General features: G+C 35.7%; 2 protein-coding genes and 1 long non-coding RNA gene across 7 annotated transcripts; 2 read left to right on the top strand and 1 right to left on the bottom strand.

Annotated features, from left to right (window-relative positions):
- The first annotated feature begins 246 nt into the window (after positions 1-246).
- On the top strand, positions 247-6,691 carry LOC105684789. Of its 3 annotated transcripts, XM_012398416.3 has the most exons (7): positions 247-5,003; positions 5,071-5,187; positions 5,251-5,502; positions 5,556-5,706; positions 5,903-5,970; positions 6,058-6,144; positions 6,304-6,691. In XM_012398416.3, exons 1-7 carry the CDS (start codon positions 723-725, stop codon positions 6,589-6,591), a joined length of 5,244 nt encoding a protein of 1,747 aa, XP_012253839.2. In that variant the 5' UTR covers positions 247-722; the 3' UTR covers positions 6,592-6,691. The 3 variants fall into 3 exon arrangements, 2 of the variants coding, with proteins under 2 accessions (XP_012253839.2, XP_012253841.2); XR_007277142.1 differs by lacking the exon at positions 6,304-6,691 and having other exon boundaries at positions 5,556-5,723; positions 6,058-6,131; XM_012398418.3 differs by lacking the exons at positions 5,556-5,706; positions 5,903-5,970; positions 6,058-6,144; positions 6,304-6,691 and having other exon boundaries at positions 5,232-5,494.
- On the bottom strand, positions 798-7,253 carry LOC125499981. Its single transcript, XR_007277144.1, has 5 exons — positions 7,114-7,253; positions 6,398-6,549; positions 4,281-4,395; positions 1,255-1,331; positions 798-939 (listed from the first exon to the last, which is right to left on the bottom strand). It is a non-coding gene; the product is annotated as an uncharacterized LOC125499981 (long non-coding RNA).
- Positions 7,254-7,365: 112 nt separating this feature from the next.
- LOC105684792 (transport and Golgi organization protein 1) lies at positions 7,366-14,898 on the top strand. Of its 3 annotated transcripts, none has more exons than XM_048650773.1 (17): positions 7,366-7,580; positions 7,647-7,780; positions 7,887-9,534; positions 9,753-9,923; positions 9,997-10,070; positions 10,348-10,479; positions 10,554-10,670; positions 10,742-10,819; positions 10,901-11,125; positions 11,279-11,299; positions 11,710-11,877; positions 11,979-12,201; positions 12,283-12,421; positions 12,533-12,731; positions 12,803-12,926; positions 13,854-13,926; positions 14,321-14,898. In XM_048650773.1, exons 1-16 carry the CDS (start codon positions 7,457-7,459, stop codon positions 13,916-13,918), a joined length of 3,642 nt encoding a protein of 1,213 aa, XP_048506730.1. In that variant the 5' UTR covers positions 7,366-7,456; the 3' UTR covers positions 13,919-13,926; positions 14,321-14,898. The 3 variants fall into 3 exon arrangements, with proteins under 3 accessions (XP_048506730.1, XP_048506729.1, XP_012253850.2); XM_048650772.1 differs by lacking the exon at positions 13,854-13,926 and adding an exon at positions 13,221-13,721 and having other exon boundaries at positions 7,373-7,580; XM_012398427.3 differs by lacking the exons at positions 11,279-11,299; positions 13,854-13,926 and adding an exon at positions 13,221-13,721 and having other exon boundaries at positions 7,373-7,580.
- The last annotated feature ends 96 nt before the right edge of the window (positions 14,899-14,994 follow it).

Raw genomic sequence — 14,994 nt, 5'->3', positions numbered from 1 at the left:
GTGCGCTTAACGTCCTTTTTGCGGAACGAAGTTCAATAGACGTACTAGATTTTTATATTTATGCTATTCAAATATTTAAAACTGTATTGGAAAACCACAAGACTGCGAAATTTTCATTTTATTGGTTTTATGATGAACATATTCTAAGCAGACGGCCAACTACTACATTTGATAAATCAATCTTATGTTGATCACAGAGCCGCAGTTTTTCAAACCCGAAATTAGTCACTAGTAAGTGACAATCCATCTTGGGTTTTGAGCTCGAGCAATATTTAAATGTTAATATATATTTTTAATATTTTTATCACGTATATTTAAAATTCAACAACTAATTTTTTTATTCAACATTTTTGATCCATCGAGTTGCTCACTATTTGGTTGCTACAATAACAATATATAGATAAGATTCTAATGATGATTTAATTCTGGCAGCAATTGAACAACGGTTAAAACGCGATGAAGTACTTAGAAAGAGTGGGAATATCCTTAGAGAATCTACGATTTTCTTTATTTCCCAGTATTGAGAATCATTCAATAACACGCAGCAATTTGCATTGCCTCGAAACAAAACTGCGAGCACGGCTCGGACGATCTGTACCACCCATAATACTGATGAAGCGTATGCAATATCGTACGTAAACATTTATTACATTGATCAAAAAGGAGTTACATTCGAAATTGCCGTAGACTACACAAATTGCATACCGGATCTTCTCAATACTATGAACAGTGATGAAAAAAACTGTAAGGCAGATAATGATGCTAAGAATTATAAGAATACAGAAGAATCTCCAACACAATCAGCTCACTCACAGTTTGATCGATATCCTTCAATTACTCCAAAGGTCTCCAAACCTCATGACAAAGTACCTGGAAACAGTGACCGTAAACTTTTGACCGGCATGACTAGAAGGTCTTGTGGCAAAGGTGACAAGAGTGCTGAAATCCATAAAAGTGCAAGAAAAGGTCAATGTGATAAATGCTGCACGCAGCCGCCAATAAGTGCATTGCGTAAAACTGTTTGGAAATCTAGATATGGCATTACGCAGGAGGAGAAGCCCTCTCCAATTCCATCCTTAAATGAGAAATTGCGTGGACTAGAATCTCATAGACCACTGTCTGCATTGAAGTACAACAAAAAAATCATAAGTCCTACCCTGAATCATCGTGAATTCAAGAAGGCTCGGCAACAAACAGTCCGAGAAAAAAGTATATCAAAATCTACGAATATTGCGCACAAAACTATTCTCTTACCAGTCAAGAATGTGGCCCAACAAGTAGATAAAGATAAGGGTTGCCTTTCCAAAACAGACCAATCACCATGCCCCTCACTAAAAAAAATAAAGACAGTTAACAAAAACCAAGAAAGCTTATATTCTAAAAGACATTTGGAAAAAGTCAATCTAAAAGGCAAAGTTAGACTGAATGATAAACAAATTAATGATAATGTTGATAGTACGACTACATCAGAAAATACAGATCACATCAAGAAGATTGATCCTAAAGATGATCTTGAAGCCAAAAAAATTCTACTTTATAGGTCAAACCATTGTATTAACAATAATATCGATGGCGATGAAAAAAATAACGGAGCAGCAAGAACAAGGATTTACAAACCCGACAAACGTCGAAAAGCTCGTAAAAATTTAAGTAGCTATGATGATAATTTACACGAACAAAAATCTAGCGATTTCAGAGATAAATTAAAATTGACTAATGCAAAGATGATAAAACAGAATGAAAATGAGCAGGATATCAAAAATACTACTTCGACTAAATATGATGGTAAACAAAACTGCAACCAATCTTCACACGTTGTTGGAAATAATGAAATTATGAACTTATATCACAAAGATATGACCGTATCAGAATCTCCCAGCAATTTCAATGAATACCGAGAGTACGGAAAAGTTTCTGAGAAGTCAATCAAAGGGCAAGAAGATGACAATTCTACTTCAGCAACAACCAATGACATAAACGTCAAAAAACAACTACGAAAATGTACTGGTATAAACTTGAGTCATGCAACTAATTGTCAATCAAGTCAGTCAACGGATATACCTTGGGATAGAGAAGAAAGTGAGCATGAATTCATCTCTGAATCAAGTGAAAAGTTATATGTAAAAGGTGATGAAATTGAAAGCCTGTTAAGTGACATAAAAATTATCGAATCACATGATGAGATAAAATGTTTTACTAATTTGAAGAATTACGGCTACTATTCAGATCAGCAAAATTGCAAGCAGCTCAAGAATCAGCAAAATATAAAAATTGGACCAGATGCAGATGTAAGTGTGACAAAAGCAAGTGAAATGTCAAGTGCATGCAACAACAGTACAGAGTATAATTCAATTGAAACCTTGATACATCCGGCTGCAGGGATTCACCATTTCAAAGGTATATCAATGTCTGGGCATAGATCGGAAGTTGTTTTAGCTTGTGCAAACGAGAGACTTCAAAAAAGGTACCAAAATTCTTCAAGCACTCATTCTTTTAAAGATAGCACAAGTACAAGCTTACCTGGTAGTATGAATCAATCAGAAAATGATTTAAACATCATGGTTGGTCTTCCAACCTCAAGTTCACATGTAATTAGTAATATTCGCTTGGATCAACCACCAAGCAATAATTCTTCTGATGACATTGCCAACAATTTGAAAATGAAAAACTGCAGATATGTAAAGGAATACACACATTTCAAGAACCCACAGAGAAACATGTGCTACAATATGGGACGGTATATAAAAAGAATGATATCAACTGACAAAAAGTATAGAGCTAGTAAAAAAAGAGTCAATTCAGAAGAAAAGGGAGTTCAAATAACCATTGGTACTCAAAACCCAAAGACTAGTCAGATGAGAATTTCTAATGATCGATCCAGTGTTAGTGCTTTTTGCCATAGTTTGGTAAAAAGAGATAGAATGACAAGTAAGGCAGGATCTAGTGGGGGAGAAAGCAGTGGGTACAAATCATTACAGAACGATTCAAATACAAGGAATGTTGATCTGACTGATGACATTGAGAATATTCAATCTTCAAATAAAATAACATCTCATAATCCTACTATTGTTCATATTCAACAATGTATCCCTTTGGCTCAATATGAAAGATCAGAGTTGTGCCAAAAAGCCAAATCAACGACCCCTGGAAAGTTACCTCAACCTTCATGTCCAGAAAAATCATCACAAGAAGATAGCAATGATGCTAAGCACAATTTTGAAAAGCGAGATAATATGCACATTGAAGACCTCGAAGAGATGTACAAATCGTATGACTCAAATAGATATTTGTCTACATTTACCAAGTGCTTGAACATACATATACCATGTGAAATCACTGCTTATCAATTACAAGAAAAAGATGAAAGTAGACTCCTTCAATTTGGCAATGAAGAACCACATGCAAAGAATGTAGATAACACTGAGCTGCAATTTAAAAAATTTATGATAAATAAAAGCTCGTCAACACAATCCGAATTATCAGACAAAAAAAAACCTGATGAACTTAGATCTGTAAAAGACATTAGTACTGCTAGAGGTGAAGTGATGACTCTGAAAAAACCAGAATATTCTAGTTATAAAAGTCAAGAACTTGTAATTAATGAACGTTATCTTCCACCAGATAACCCAGTAGTGGCAAGTGAGTCAACGACCATTCCTCCAACACTAGTACATCACAAGATCGTCACTTCGATAGAGTTGCAAAACAGTCAAAATGTCAGAGAACATTCTGAGATATCGCTAATATCAGAAAATGAGTTTACTATAAGGAAAAATATATCTCCAACAGATGCAAGTTCTAGCAATCGTGAAATTGAAATAAATCTCAGTAACGAAATGCCTCACGGACCGCGCCAAGCAACTGAGAGTATTCGGCCTGATAAGCCAAAAATTCGTGATGGCATATACTGTGGGAAACAAAAGAATGGAAATTTAGCTGGCTCTCGAGACACAAATACAGTACATGAATTATGGAAAAACAATAAATCGACTATTTATAGTACAGATAATGAATCTCAGTCATCAAGATCATGTTACTGTCAAAAAAGCCATCACAAAAAACACGAAAATAAGTTCAACTTGAATTTATTCGAAAAATGCAATCCATCAGCGAGTAGAAAAGACGTTTCCTTCGATCAATTACCACAACCACCCCCTTTTTTCTCAGAAAATTCTGCAGTGTCACACTCTGCAATCTATTCCTCGTCAGCTTCAAATCCAGATATTTCTTCTGAACTGCATATAACTACACCCTCAAAACTCCATACAAATTTTACAAACCTGCAGACTGGTACTGCACCAATTATTTATGCCAGAACATCTCAGATAAGTATTGCTTCCACCGAGGAATTTTCAAATCAACCAGTCCGATCCAATTTACATGCCCCAAGCGGATCTGAAAGTGTAAAAAATAGTCCAGGATCAACCTTGGCTTACAAGCTGCCTCCTACGTTGCCTCAGAGATCACAAGAATCGCAATCAGTGAATCCCCCTCCGGCTTCAGTTTTACCACCACCCTATCCCTTTTGTTGCCCAATGCTTCCTTACATGATGCAGTACTGGCAGAACCAGCAGCAACCACCATCCCCCTCAACGGTGCCACTTCCAGAAATAAATTGGAAATCTGATGGTGCTTTGAACAGAAATGTGCCACCACCTCCTGCAATGGTCCCCATCCCATGGTTTCCGCCGATGAAACATATGAATAATTCTCCAACCAGTGCAGGTGAAACAGAAGTAGAAGAAGATTCACGTATACAACCACCACCACCACCAGAATGGCTGATGATGCCCAGGGGTTACGCCCCGTGTCTTCCATGCAGTAGAACGCTCAACTCAGAGTTGGTAACAGATTCTTCAATTCATGAAGACAACGATCGCGTGCTTCAACAAGACAAAAATAAACAAAATGAGAAGAAGAAAAAAGTATCCAATCGACTGTTCAAGATATGCAGAAAAAAAAATAAAGAGGTATCAGATACATTCAATGTGGATGAGAGAAGGGTAAGTATTATGTACATATGCTTTTTCTGCGTAGAGTCACGTATTCATTTCTTGATTTTTGTCACAGAATAGGCAAAAATCTCGTACAGATACACAACCAGATCATAAAATAGCGATATTGCAAAAGCCCCAAGAAAACTTTGAAGACCAGAGTATTTGGGAGTCGCCTGATATCGCAGGGATTGTAAGCCATTAGACGAAATATATTAGTTATAAAAAGGCCTGAAGCCTGATCGATCCGATATAGGTAACACCAGACGAAATTGGACGATGCTTTCGCAGAGGTTTTCGTGCAGATGGTTTAACGTTGGCTGGGGACGAATACCTCTGTACCAAGGCACCAAGTGATACAATATCGAATCAAAAAGACATATTCAGCTTTTCCGACCATGACACCCCACTTGATTTTCTACTTGCTCTTGGATTTAGCGTCGATGAAGCTACTGCTGCTATCAGAGATGATGATGTACGAAGTCGATTTAAAGCTGCTCTTACAGAGGTGAGTTTCGATTTCGTCTTGTAAAGAACACACTTGATATATGCGTATTTAAGGCACGCATTTGGGTCCCTCATATCGCAACAACTCAAGGAACACTGCTCTATCTACTCGCAATGAAAGCAAAACCAAAAGTGATGCGTTATTTCCTTCAACTGGTGGAGGCCATTGTCAATGGAAGAATAACTAACGCCGTCAAACTGGATGGTTTCTATTATTTTATCGTAAATCCAAATATTATATTTCAATATCACATACTTCTCTATACAAGCCTTGTAGTATACAGTATATACTAACTCAAGAACTGTTTGAAAAATATGATAGCCGTGTTGTAGAATACTTATTTTTAATGTGGGAATTCCTCTAGGTATCTACTTAGTACATAAGGAGGATTTATTTTCAGCTTATTTGAAGATTTTGGAAAAGGTCGAAGAGGGATATGTATCTTTTGTCACCTTATTTGGCAAAGATGTACGTATTATTCAAATTTTTATTATTCAGAATTTCTACAACTTCACTATATTCGGTTCATATCAATCATCGATAAATAATTCATAGGGAAGGGAAGATGAAGAAGATACTGTAGTAGTGGAAAAACAGCGCCGTCGAATATTCTACACTATTTACAAATTTGCAGAGGCTGAGGTGAATTAAATACTTTCATCATGAAAATTCATACTATGAAATTTAGAAACTTGATTTTTTTCAGAGCTATCAAGCTAATTCATTACACTAATCAATATGTAATTTTCGTGAAAATTAACAATGAAGTATCCTGACACAAAATATTCATTAACCCACCAGGCTGAAGCCGTCGATCGTCCATTGACCAAAGCAGATATAGATCTCTTGCAATCACTAGCAACACGTTATAGAGCAGCTATTAGACCACACTTACGGCTCCTTGCTTGTTACATCGGCGAAGGAATTCTAACAAAAGATATACAATTGGAGGCTGCAGTGCTATACCTATCTCGCTTAGATTCTTCCGATGTCCAACTCACAGAATTAGAAAAATATTGTGGTTTGGTACCTTCAGAACGTCGCAGACTAGAACAAGTTGCAAATATACAGTTATCAGAAGAACTTTAACATTACATTATGTTATTGATGAGTTTTGCAAAAATATGGTTTTGTGAGTATATCAAGAGTGGACTTTGAATTCTTATAGAATTTATGCTATAGCATGCCACTGAGGGATGAGTGAAAAATCTAAATTTGTAGTCAAGATTAAATTAATAAAAACATTCGAATGTACAATTAAATCGTTTGTGTAGCAATTATTGACGACTGCTGTGTACGTACGTACGTACGTACGTAACGTAACCATCCAGGTGCCTATGGTAGTATGTAGGAAATCATATCGTCTTAGTTTAAATTGGATTTCGGTAAGGGCATGACATGTCCCTGACCGTTGATCCTCGACACGATTTATGAAATTATACCGTTAATCGTACTACGATTCGAACTACTCCTTTCTAGTTTAAATAACAGTTTGGAATTAATTGTCGTTGACTAAAGATGTTTGTGTCAACGTACGTACGTACTTGTACAGCATATTATATTATCATTTTTTAAATTGGTATGAGCTGGATCCTCACATAAAAATCTCACCTAGATTTTTTATATTCCGTGAACAGCCTTCTCCCCTTCTTCCGTTTACAGAAAATCTAATTTGTAATCACAAGCAGTGATATAAGCGTGGGTGTCATCGTGATAAAGGGATTTGAATGTAGTCATAGGCTATACGTGACAGATAGCAAACTGAGCCTTTCTGAGAATTGACATCAGCGCACTGCGAAGAGACTGTGAAATAAATCTACCTATGAACAGCTGGCCGGTTTTTTAACTTCATATTATCGATCTCTCTGTCATTTTATACCCGTGACTGCGATGTGCGTTCAAGGCTGTGTCAGTGAAATTTTGTAGTGATGTGGAACTTTGTTTTAGTGAAAATATGACGAAAATATATTTATTAATAAATGTAGTTATAGTATCAGCAATAATTGTAATATGTGCAATACCACGGTGTGATGGAGCTATTTCGGATAAACGGTTATGTTTCGATCCAAAATGCAATGGTAAGTGAAGCCATATTTTATACTTTTAATGCTATGTACGATGTGTTCATTCATTAATGCTTACAGAACCTGTTTCCTTGGCTCGAACATTGATTCGGTACAATAGCATCGATCCAAACATACTTTCGTTTCCACCGAATATTCAAATTACTATATTCAGTAAGGAAGCGGGAAGGCGATTAGACCTATGGGGTGCTGAGGTGAGCTACCACTTTCTCCAAACATACATCAGATTGTGGAGTCCGAAATGATTCTTTACTACCTTTCTTGATAGTTCAATACTAACACATTAATATACTGTTTCAGGTGAATGGTAAACGTGGTTATGTCCCAAAATCCCTCATTAGAGAGACCAAAAAGTTGAAATCTGAATTGTCCCATGAAGTGCCTACCGAATTGGTTAAAGATAACGTTAATGTGTCTGATACACTTAAACTTGATGTTCCAAGTGATAAAGGTAACCCAGAGGTTATTAGAAAACTAGACATTGAAGCAAATAGCACTGTTGACGCATCGCAAACTCCAGAATACCTCGAAAACGTAGAAGTAGATGTCAGTAATACTGTAAATGAGCCAGAAACTTTAGAAAACGCTACAAATGTGAAGGCTGAGTCAGTTGAAATCAATACTGCTTCTTTATCAGATTCTTCTGATACTGAGCCAAAAGAATCTGTGGAAAAACCTGCTGAGCAAAATGTGGAAAGTGTACAAAATATAACTCCGCCTTACGAAGTTGTAGATGGAACTACTGTATCATTATTAGCGGATGAAGTTCCAATCGAACCCAGCCAACCAACTCCAATTATTGCAGCAACTGTTGGCCCAGATGAAGGACCAATTCTTAGCGTTCATCCCAAACTTCCCTCTAGTATTCGACCTCTCATATCCAGGTTTTCAAATTCAGATAGCCAAACTTCAAGTGAAGATAATTCCCAATCAGAGCTTAATACTCCCAAAGAAAACCAAACAGTTGAAACTCATCCTGAAAAGCAAGTTCCAGTAGAGGAAGATAATAGCAATGATTCTGGAACTAATCAACAAGATACACGTGAAGATAGTATCACTGGAAGTAATTTGGGAATATCAACCTCTGAAAACGAGAACCACGATGATGATAATAAATTTGTAGAAAAGACTCAACAAACTGATGATAGTGGAGTGGATAGTCAATCAGAAAATATTGAGCTTGAGTTAGCTGATGCTCCAACTAATGTCGTTGATACAAACAGTGAGATTGAAGAATCGATTAATCGAAATGAGGCTGCTGTAAACTCTGAAACAGGTTCTTTAGAAGAAGTGGATATAGTCAGAGATATTGTTGATAGTTTGGAAAATGAAACGGCGCTTCCAAATACAGAGACTTCATTACCAACAGATCAAATTTCAAATGAGCTAGAGAGACATGAAACTGCTCATGATGCTTCGGAGGCAGACTTAGACAATAAAGAGAGTTTTCAACCAGAGGTAACATTTGATAGCATCATCGAATCTAAAATTGTACAGAACAACAGTGAACTTGATGGAAGTATTCCAGAAGAAGTATTTCAAGACGCAAAAGAACAGACGCAGTATTTGTCAGATGAGGATGTTACCGGCACTAGCAAAGATTTTGATGACAACATGATTGTTGAAGAAGATACTGAAATAAGTGAAAGAAAATTCTCAATAGGTAGCCAATCGCTGGAGCAGCTGGATAATCAAGTAATTGAACATGGCGATGCAATAGAGCTTAATGAAAATTTAAGTGTGTATAACTTAGGTGATCCAACAGTAAAATCTGTTACCCAAGATGATTCACAGAATAATTCTTCACAAGAAAATAATCATCAGAAAAGTGCATTGAATCTTGCCAGCGAAAATATGATTACAGAGCCATATTCCAATTCATATGAAGAGACACATACCACTACAAGAAATTTGCTGACTCTTGAGGATGACTTGCTGGATATTGACAGTGAGTGATATTATAAAATTTCCATATAATGATTAAGTATTCACATACCTCCACTTTTACTGGTGGTATGAGCTGGTGTATAAGTTATCACAATTCAAGATTTATGGGATTCGTTTGTGTATCAAAAGGTATGCAAGTGGTCTCAGGCATATTCTCATTAGCAAATTTCCCTCATTCATGTCCTTGAATATCTATAAAAATCAAAACATCTATTATAGATCAATCAAGCACAGATACATCGTACGTTACTGAATTAAACACTTCTCAAACTGAATCTTTGAAAGAAGATGATTATAATGCGAACTACGATGTGAATGAATCATTAGAAACTTTGGGCTCTGAAACTAAGGAACAAATTATAGAAAATGCTCTCTTTACTGATGATCAAGGTGAATAAATGCAGTAAAGTTATGAACATTATTTTACATTTGATTATATTATATATATTTCATATATTTCTAGCGCCGCCACTGGAAGTGTGTGACATCACTTCCAACTGTGCTGATGTAGATAATGATAAAGCAGCTCCAAATGAGGTCAGTTATCATATGCTGATACCAGCATTGAAAAATAATTTAGACAATAATTTAAACTAGTAGTCAAAATTTTTGAAGGATTCAAAAACTACATCACACTTTGAATTCCATTTCTCAATTTCTGTATATGGAGCAATTTTTCTTAGTATTCAGTTAGTGTCATCAGTAATATATAACATATCGTTTTTGAAAAAATCAGGCGTCTAATAGCTTTTCTTAATTTCTCAAAATGAAATATATCATCTAACAAAAATTAAGTTTTATACTCAAAAAACAGGATACAGAAAATGAAGATGAAGGAGAATTTTCATCAACTTTTGAACAGTATAATTATTTGGAGACCCTGTTATATGTCAGCATTACAGCTTTCACCACATTGCTGTTTTCACTTGGATATTATTATATCGAGGTTTGTTTTGTCATGCTTGGTAAATTAATAAAATTTTTGAAATTATCATATAACATGCTTGTACATCTTCATAGAACCAAAGACGAGATCAAGAGCTTATCGCTAAGATTAACATACTTGAAAAAGAATTATTAGTGACAACCAAAGAAAGTATGATGCTGGATGAAGGCCTGAAGGTTACCAAAAATAAAGTAAGTTTTGAATCAATAGGTGCTAACAGTTTCATTCATAATACTGACGCAGATACTTGTTTTAAATTTAGTTGAACTCCATTGAAGATGAATCGTTTGGATCAAATGAAATGGTTTTATCATTGAAATCCGACTTAGAAGCAGCACAGGTGAGGCAGGCTTTATTTCTGGAGAAAAAAATTCATTAGTGAGTCTGTAGTTCGTTTTTTGGTAATAACTTTTTACAATAGGTCACCAAAGGAGAGTTAGAAGATCAAATTGTTTCATTAGAAAAGGAATTAGAGAGCGCGACAGAAGCAGGCTTGGAATTGGAGCGTATGCTACGTGAGTTTCTAGCATCACAAAGTGATGAAAATCCACTGGCCCAATCAGTGGAGGATTTGCAAACTCGTCTGAATGCTCAACAGGCTACCAATGAATCATTAACCAACAATCTCAATCTCAAATCTCAAGAGGTAAGCTCTTCGTTGAAGTATAACTATTCTTCTCATGCAAAAAAATCTTGTTTATTTGTTGCGATTTCCAATAGCAGTGTTGAATAAATGTCCGTGATAAAAGGTCAAACATTCAATGTCATATTCTAATTTTATGTTTTCACGGCTGTACAGCTTGAGTTCGATAGACTTGAGGTTTGTGAGAAGATAGCTAATGGCATATTATTATTATTATTGCTATCATACATATTCTTTGTGTAGCTTACCACAATTATGAATTGACATTCCAGCAATGCAAAATTCACTAGCAACCTCAATTCGATTAAAAAATTACCATCATTTTATAGTACTTCATTCATTAAGCTTTACTAAGGTTTAACCCGTTTTTTTCACAATCGCACTTGTCCCATTGAAGACATAAAAAAATAAAGTGCTTGTCAATTCGTTGTAAATTAGAAGAGTGAAAAGTTTTGAATATGATTTTTCTCTTTCCTTTTTAATTTTTTATTACCATTATTATTAAACAATTGTGTATGCTGTGGAAAAGTTTGCTGAATCATCCTACATACTAATGTGTGATATGATCCTTTCTTTGTGATCAATAGAATGAAGCCTTAACTTTTGAGCTTGCCGTAATCCAAGAAAGGTACCAACAACTTGAAGTAGAAGTTACAAGACTTGCAACAGAGTTGAAATCACAGACGAACCTCAAGAATAATCTCGAAAAAGACTCTTCAGTGAAAATAGAACAGCTGACCAAGCAGGTGAACAAGGTATGCTATATTCTTGCAATTATTTCCTCTCAAAATCGGTATTCACAACCTCGATTATATTTTTGAATGTTAACATATGAATAAAAATCTGATTTTTCCAGATGTCTGAAGATCGAGCTGGACTAATGAATCAATTGACAACCAAAGAAGTTGCGTTAAATGATCTCTCTGAAGTGATAAAACAACAAAGTGGTGAAAACTTGGATTTTGAGAAGTTCTATCAGGTTTCCCAAATCAAGGCTGAGGCTCAGATTGCTACTGAAGAAAGAGATGAACTAAAACTTAAATTAACCGAGGTGGAGGGAGCGCATCAATTACTCGAAGGTATGTTATCTGCCTTTTCCAAAGTCCAATTTATTGCTATTTTCTATTCAACTCATGAAATCCCTTTTTATTGCTTCACAGAACACATGAAACTTATCAAAGAAGAAATCGCAATGATCACCAAGCAATACGAATTAGCAGAACGTGAAAAAATAGAAGCACAAACGAGACTTGAAGTGCTTTCGAATTACTTCAAAGAAAAAGAGAGCCAATTGCAGAAGTGAGTATAAGGCTCTTTTTAAGTTGATACGATGTATTTATGTGAGTTTCAAACATGGTTTTGTATCATCAATAACAACATAGTAAAGCCCACATTTTTATTTTTACTCAGAGAACTAGGCATGCAAGAAGCTATGTGGGTACAAAAGCAGGGCGAGGTGACTTCGACCGTTGATCGGATACAAACGATGCAAAACGAGATTCAAAATTATCGTCAACAAATCGAGACCTTGAAAAGAGAAATACTTGATCAAGAGCGAGAATATAAGAGTCAGATTGCAGCTCTGGAGACCAAATCACACGAACAATGGGTAATTTGATAAACTTTGTTGCTAGCAATCAATGGCATTCAACAAAACCATATTGATCATAATCTTTTTAGGTCATTGCTCGACAAAGTGAAAGACGTTTAGAAGAGTCAAAGGCCGAAGCGAGCCAATTACGTAATCGACTGACTATGGTGGAGAAAAGTATGAATGAAGTGGATTCTGATTCTAAGTTACATCGTAAGTATACTTACACGTTTGCTAAACTTGGGTTACCAGCCATTGGCATCGTACTCCATATGTCAGATTTTTTCGCCCATATCATTTAGCGAAAATCTGAAAAAATCTAAACTACAGTGCTATGCATCAATGATTTTTAAATGTAATGTGTCTGCGCACTGAAACAAGTATCTTAAACAGGTGACAATTTTATTACATTTTATATTATGACAAAAACAATTTGATATTTACCACTATTACTTATGTACAATTACACTACATGCCATATTTATACGTAATGAAAATCCCACACAGGCTTGGAGACTAACGGAGAGACAGCAGCATCCCCACAATTATTTATGGGAGCAGAGAACTCAAGTTCCCCTATAATATTTAGTGGTTCTTCAAGTGTTCCACCATTACCTCCTTCCTATATGTATGGTGCTCCTCTTCCTCCACCATTCATACCTCCTCCTCCCCTCCCGGGTGGCGGACCCATGTATGACATTAGCCGGAGACCTCCACCGTTAGGAGGACGTTTATCGTCACCACCCCCAATCCCTCTTCACCATCCACCTGGCAGATATGAAGATGCCAGTTCGCCGCCACCGCCTCTATCACCTCCATTACATGCTCCTTATAACCATCGCTCGCCTCCACCATTTAGCAGTGAACGTATCCATTCTCACCCTCCTCCTCCTCCGTTTATGACACCTTTGGGAACATCGCATTCTTGGGGGGATGAATCATTGCCACCTCTACGAAATCCAGTTTTCCATCCTCATCAACGCGAGCAGCGTTTACGCAACCACAAAGGTTTGTTTGAAAATCACATCAACGCTTTGACACGAAACACTCATTTCATTCACCTTAGGTAACAGGAGGATTTGAATGATTCTTTGATTTAGTCATGTTGTAATCAAATGCATTTTTATTTGTGCACGCAAGGACGCAAGCGCTTCTCTAAAGTAAGGCAGTTTTGGAGTACAATGGAAGGGAATAATTCGAAATAGAATCTATGGCAGGTTTATATTAGACGTTCTTTAGTTTACATCTTGTTTTTTTTTTCTTAGCATCCTCTGCCTGTACAATACAAAAAAGTAGAAGCACTTCTTCCTCACGCTTTATATTTATTAAGTAAATACGTTGAAACATTATTTTCTTTCCAGTTGATGCTATTCAAAATTTTTTCTCATTTATGGATAATCGGAACTAATTAGTTGTGTGGTTTCAATTCTACAGTATTGCAGTAAATGAACCGACAGCTTTTGTTCTACACTTTACATAAAACTTAATCATCTCTGTAGAACAATGAGACTCATTGAGAAATAAAGCTAGCCTTTAGATAAGAAATGAAATATGACATAAGTCACATGATGATTCATCATCCATTTACACTGATCCCTTAATTTTAGGTTCGTTACATTCTTCTGGAGACTCGCTGGACAAAACAAACCATACCGGAAAAATCTAGGCAGTTCTGTATTTTATTAATTCATTCAATATTGTGATCTGGAACCAGCATTAAACTTTATCATGTCATTCCATGTGTTCTCTTTTTTCTTCCATAAAATAGTGCTGGTTCAAATTCGATTGTTGTGGTTGTAGTACCACACACTATTTGAACCTCATGAATATTCTTGTAATTAAATTATTTCGAATTTAGCGCAATGACTACTGCTCACACGTTTCGAGTCCCTTTATGTGATGGTTTCTTGAAGTTACTAAATAAATTTACAGTTTACAATGTACATGTGGTTCCAGATAGTTTGATAGTAAAACGTTTCAATGAAGAACAGGTATAGATATTCGTAGATAGAATTATATACATATAAATATATATAATATAAATAATGCGAACATTTGTATGAAATTAAGATATGGTTGTTACAATCATATCGAAAAAATTTGTAATATTCAATGCAACAATCCTACCCTGAAATGTAATTATTGATGATTCAAAAAAATCAAAATAAATTGTAATTTATTATTATCAACTCGTTATTGATATTTTTGAAAAGTCCGGAAATCATAAAAAATGTTATGAAATGTAATTCCGTTTCGCATTTCTGGAAGATTCATTAAAAAC

This window comes from Athalia rosae, chromosome 2 (assembly GCF_917208135.1).
Source record: "Athalia rosae chromosome 2, iyAthRosa1.1, whole genome shotgun sequence".
Classification (NCBI taxonomy): Eukaryota; Metazoa; Arthropoda; class Insecta; order Hymenoptera; family Athaliidae; genus Athalia; species Athalia rosae.
The sequence above is the reverse complement of the archived record's forward strand: the minus strand, read 5'-3'. Positions and strand labels throughout refer to the sequence as shown.

Excerpts from the sequence above, each read along its gene's own strand:
- LOC105684789 (XM_012398416.3), top strand. The coding sequence starts at position 723 with ATGAACAGTGATGAAAAAAACTGTAAGGCAGATAATGATGCTAAGAAT. Across the intron at positions 5,971-6,057 it reads TCACCTTATTTGGCAAAGAT|GGAAGGGAAGATGAAGAAGA; the intron begins GTACGTATTATT and ends AATAATTCATAG. Across the intron at positions 6,145-6,303 it reads ACAAATTTGCAGAGGCTGAG|GCTGAAGCCGTCGATCGTCC; the intron begins GTGAATTAAATA and ends TTAACCCACCAG.
- LOC105684792 (XM_048650772.1), top strand. The coding sequence starts at position 7,457 with ATGACGAAAATATATTTATTAATAAATGTAGTTATAGTATCAGCAATA. Across the intron at positions 12,422-12,532 it reads AAAGAGAGCCAATTGCAGAA|AGAACTAGGCATGCAAGAAG; the intron begins GTGAGTATAAGG and ends ATTTTTACTCAG. Across the intron at positions 12,927-13,220 it reads TTCTGATTCTAAGTTACATC|GCTTGGAGACTAACGGAGAG; the intron begins GTAAGTATACTT and ends AATCCCACACAG.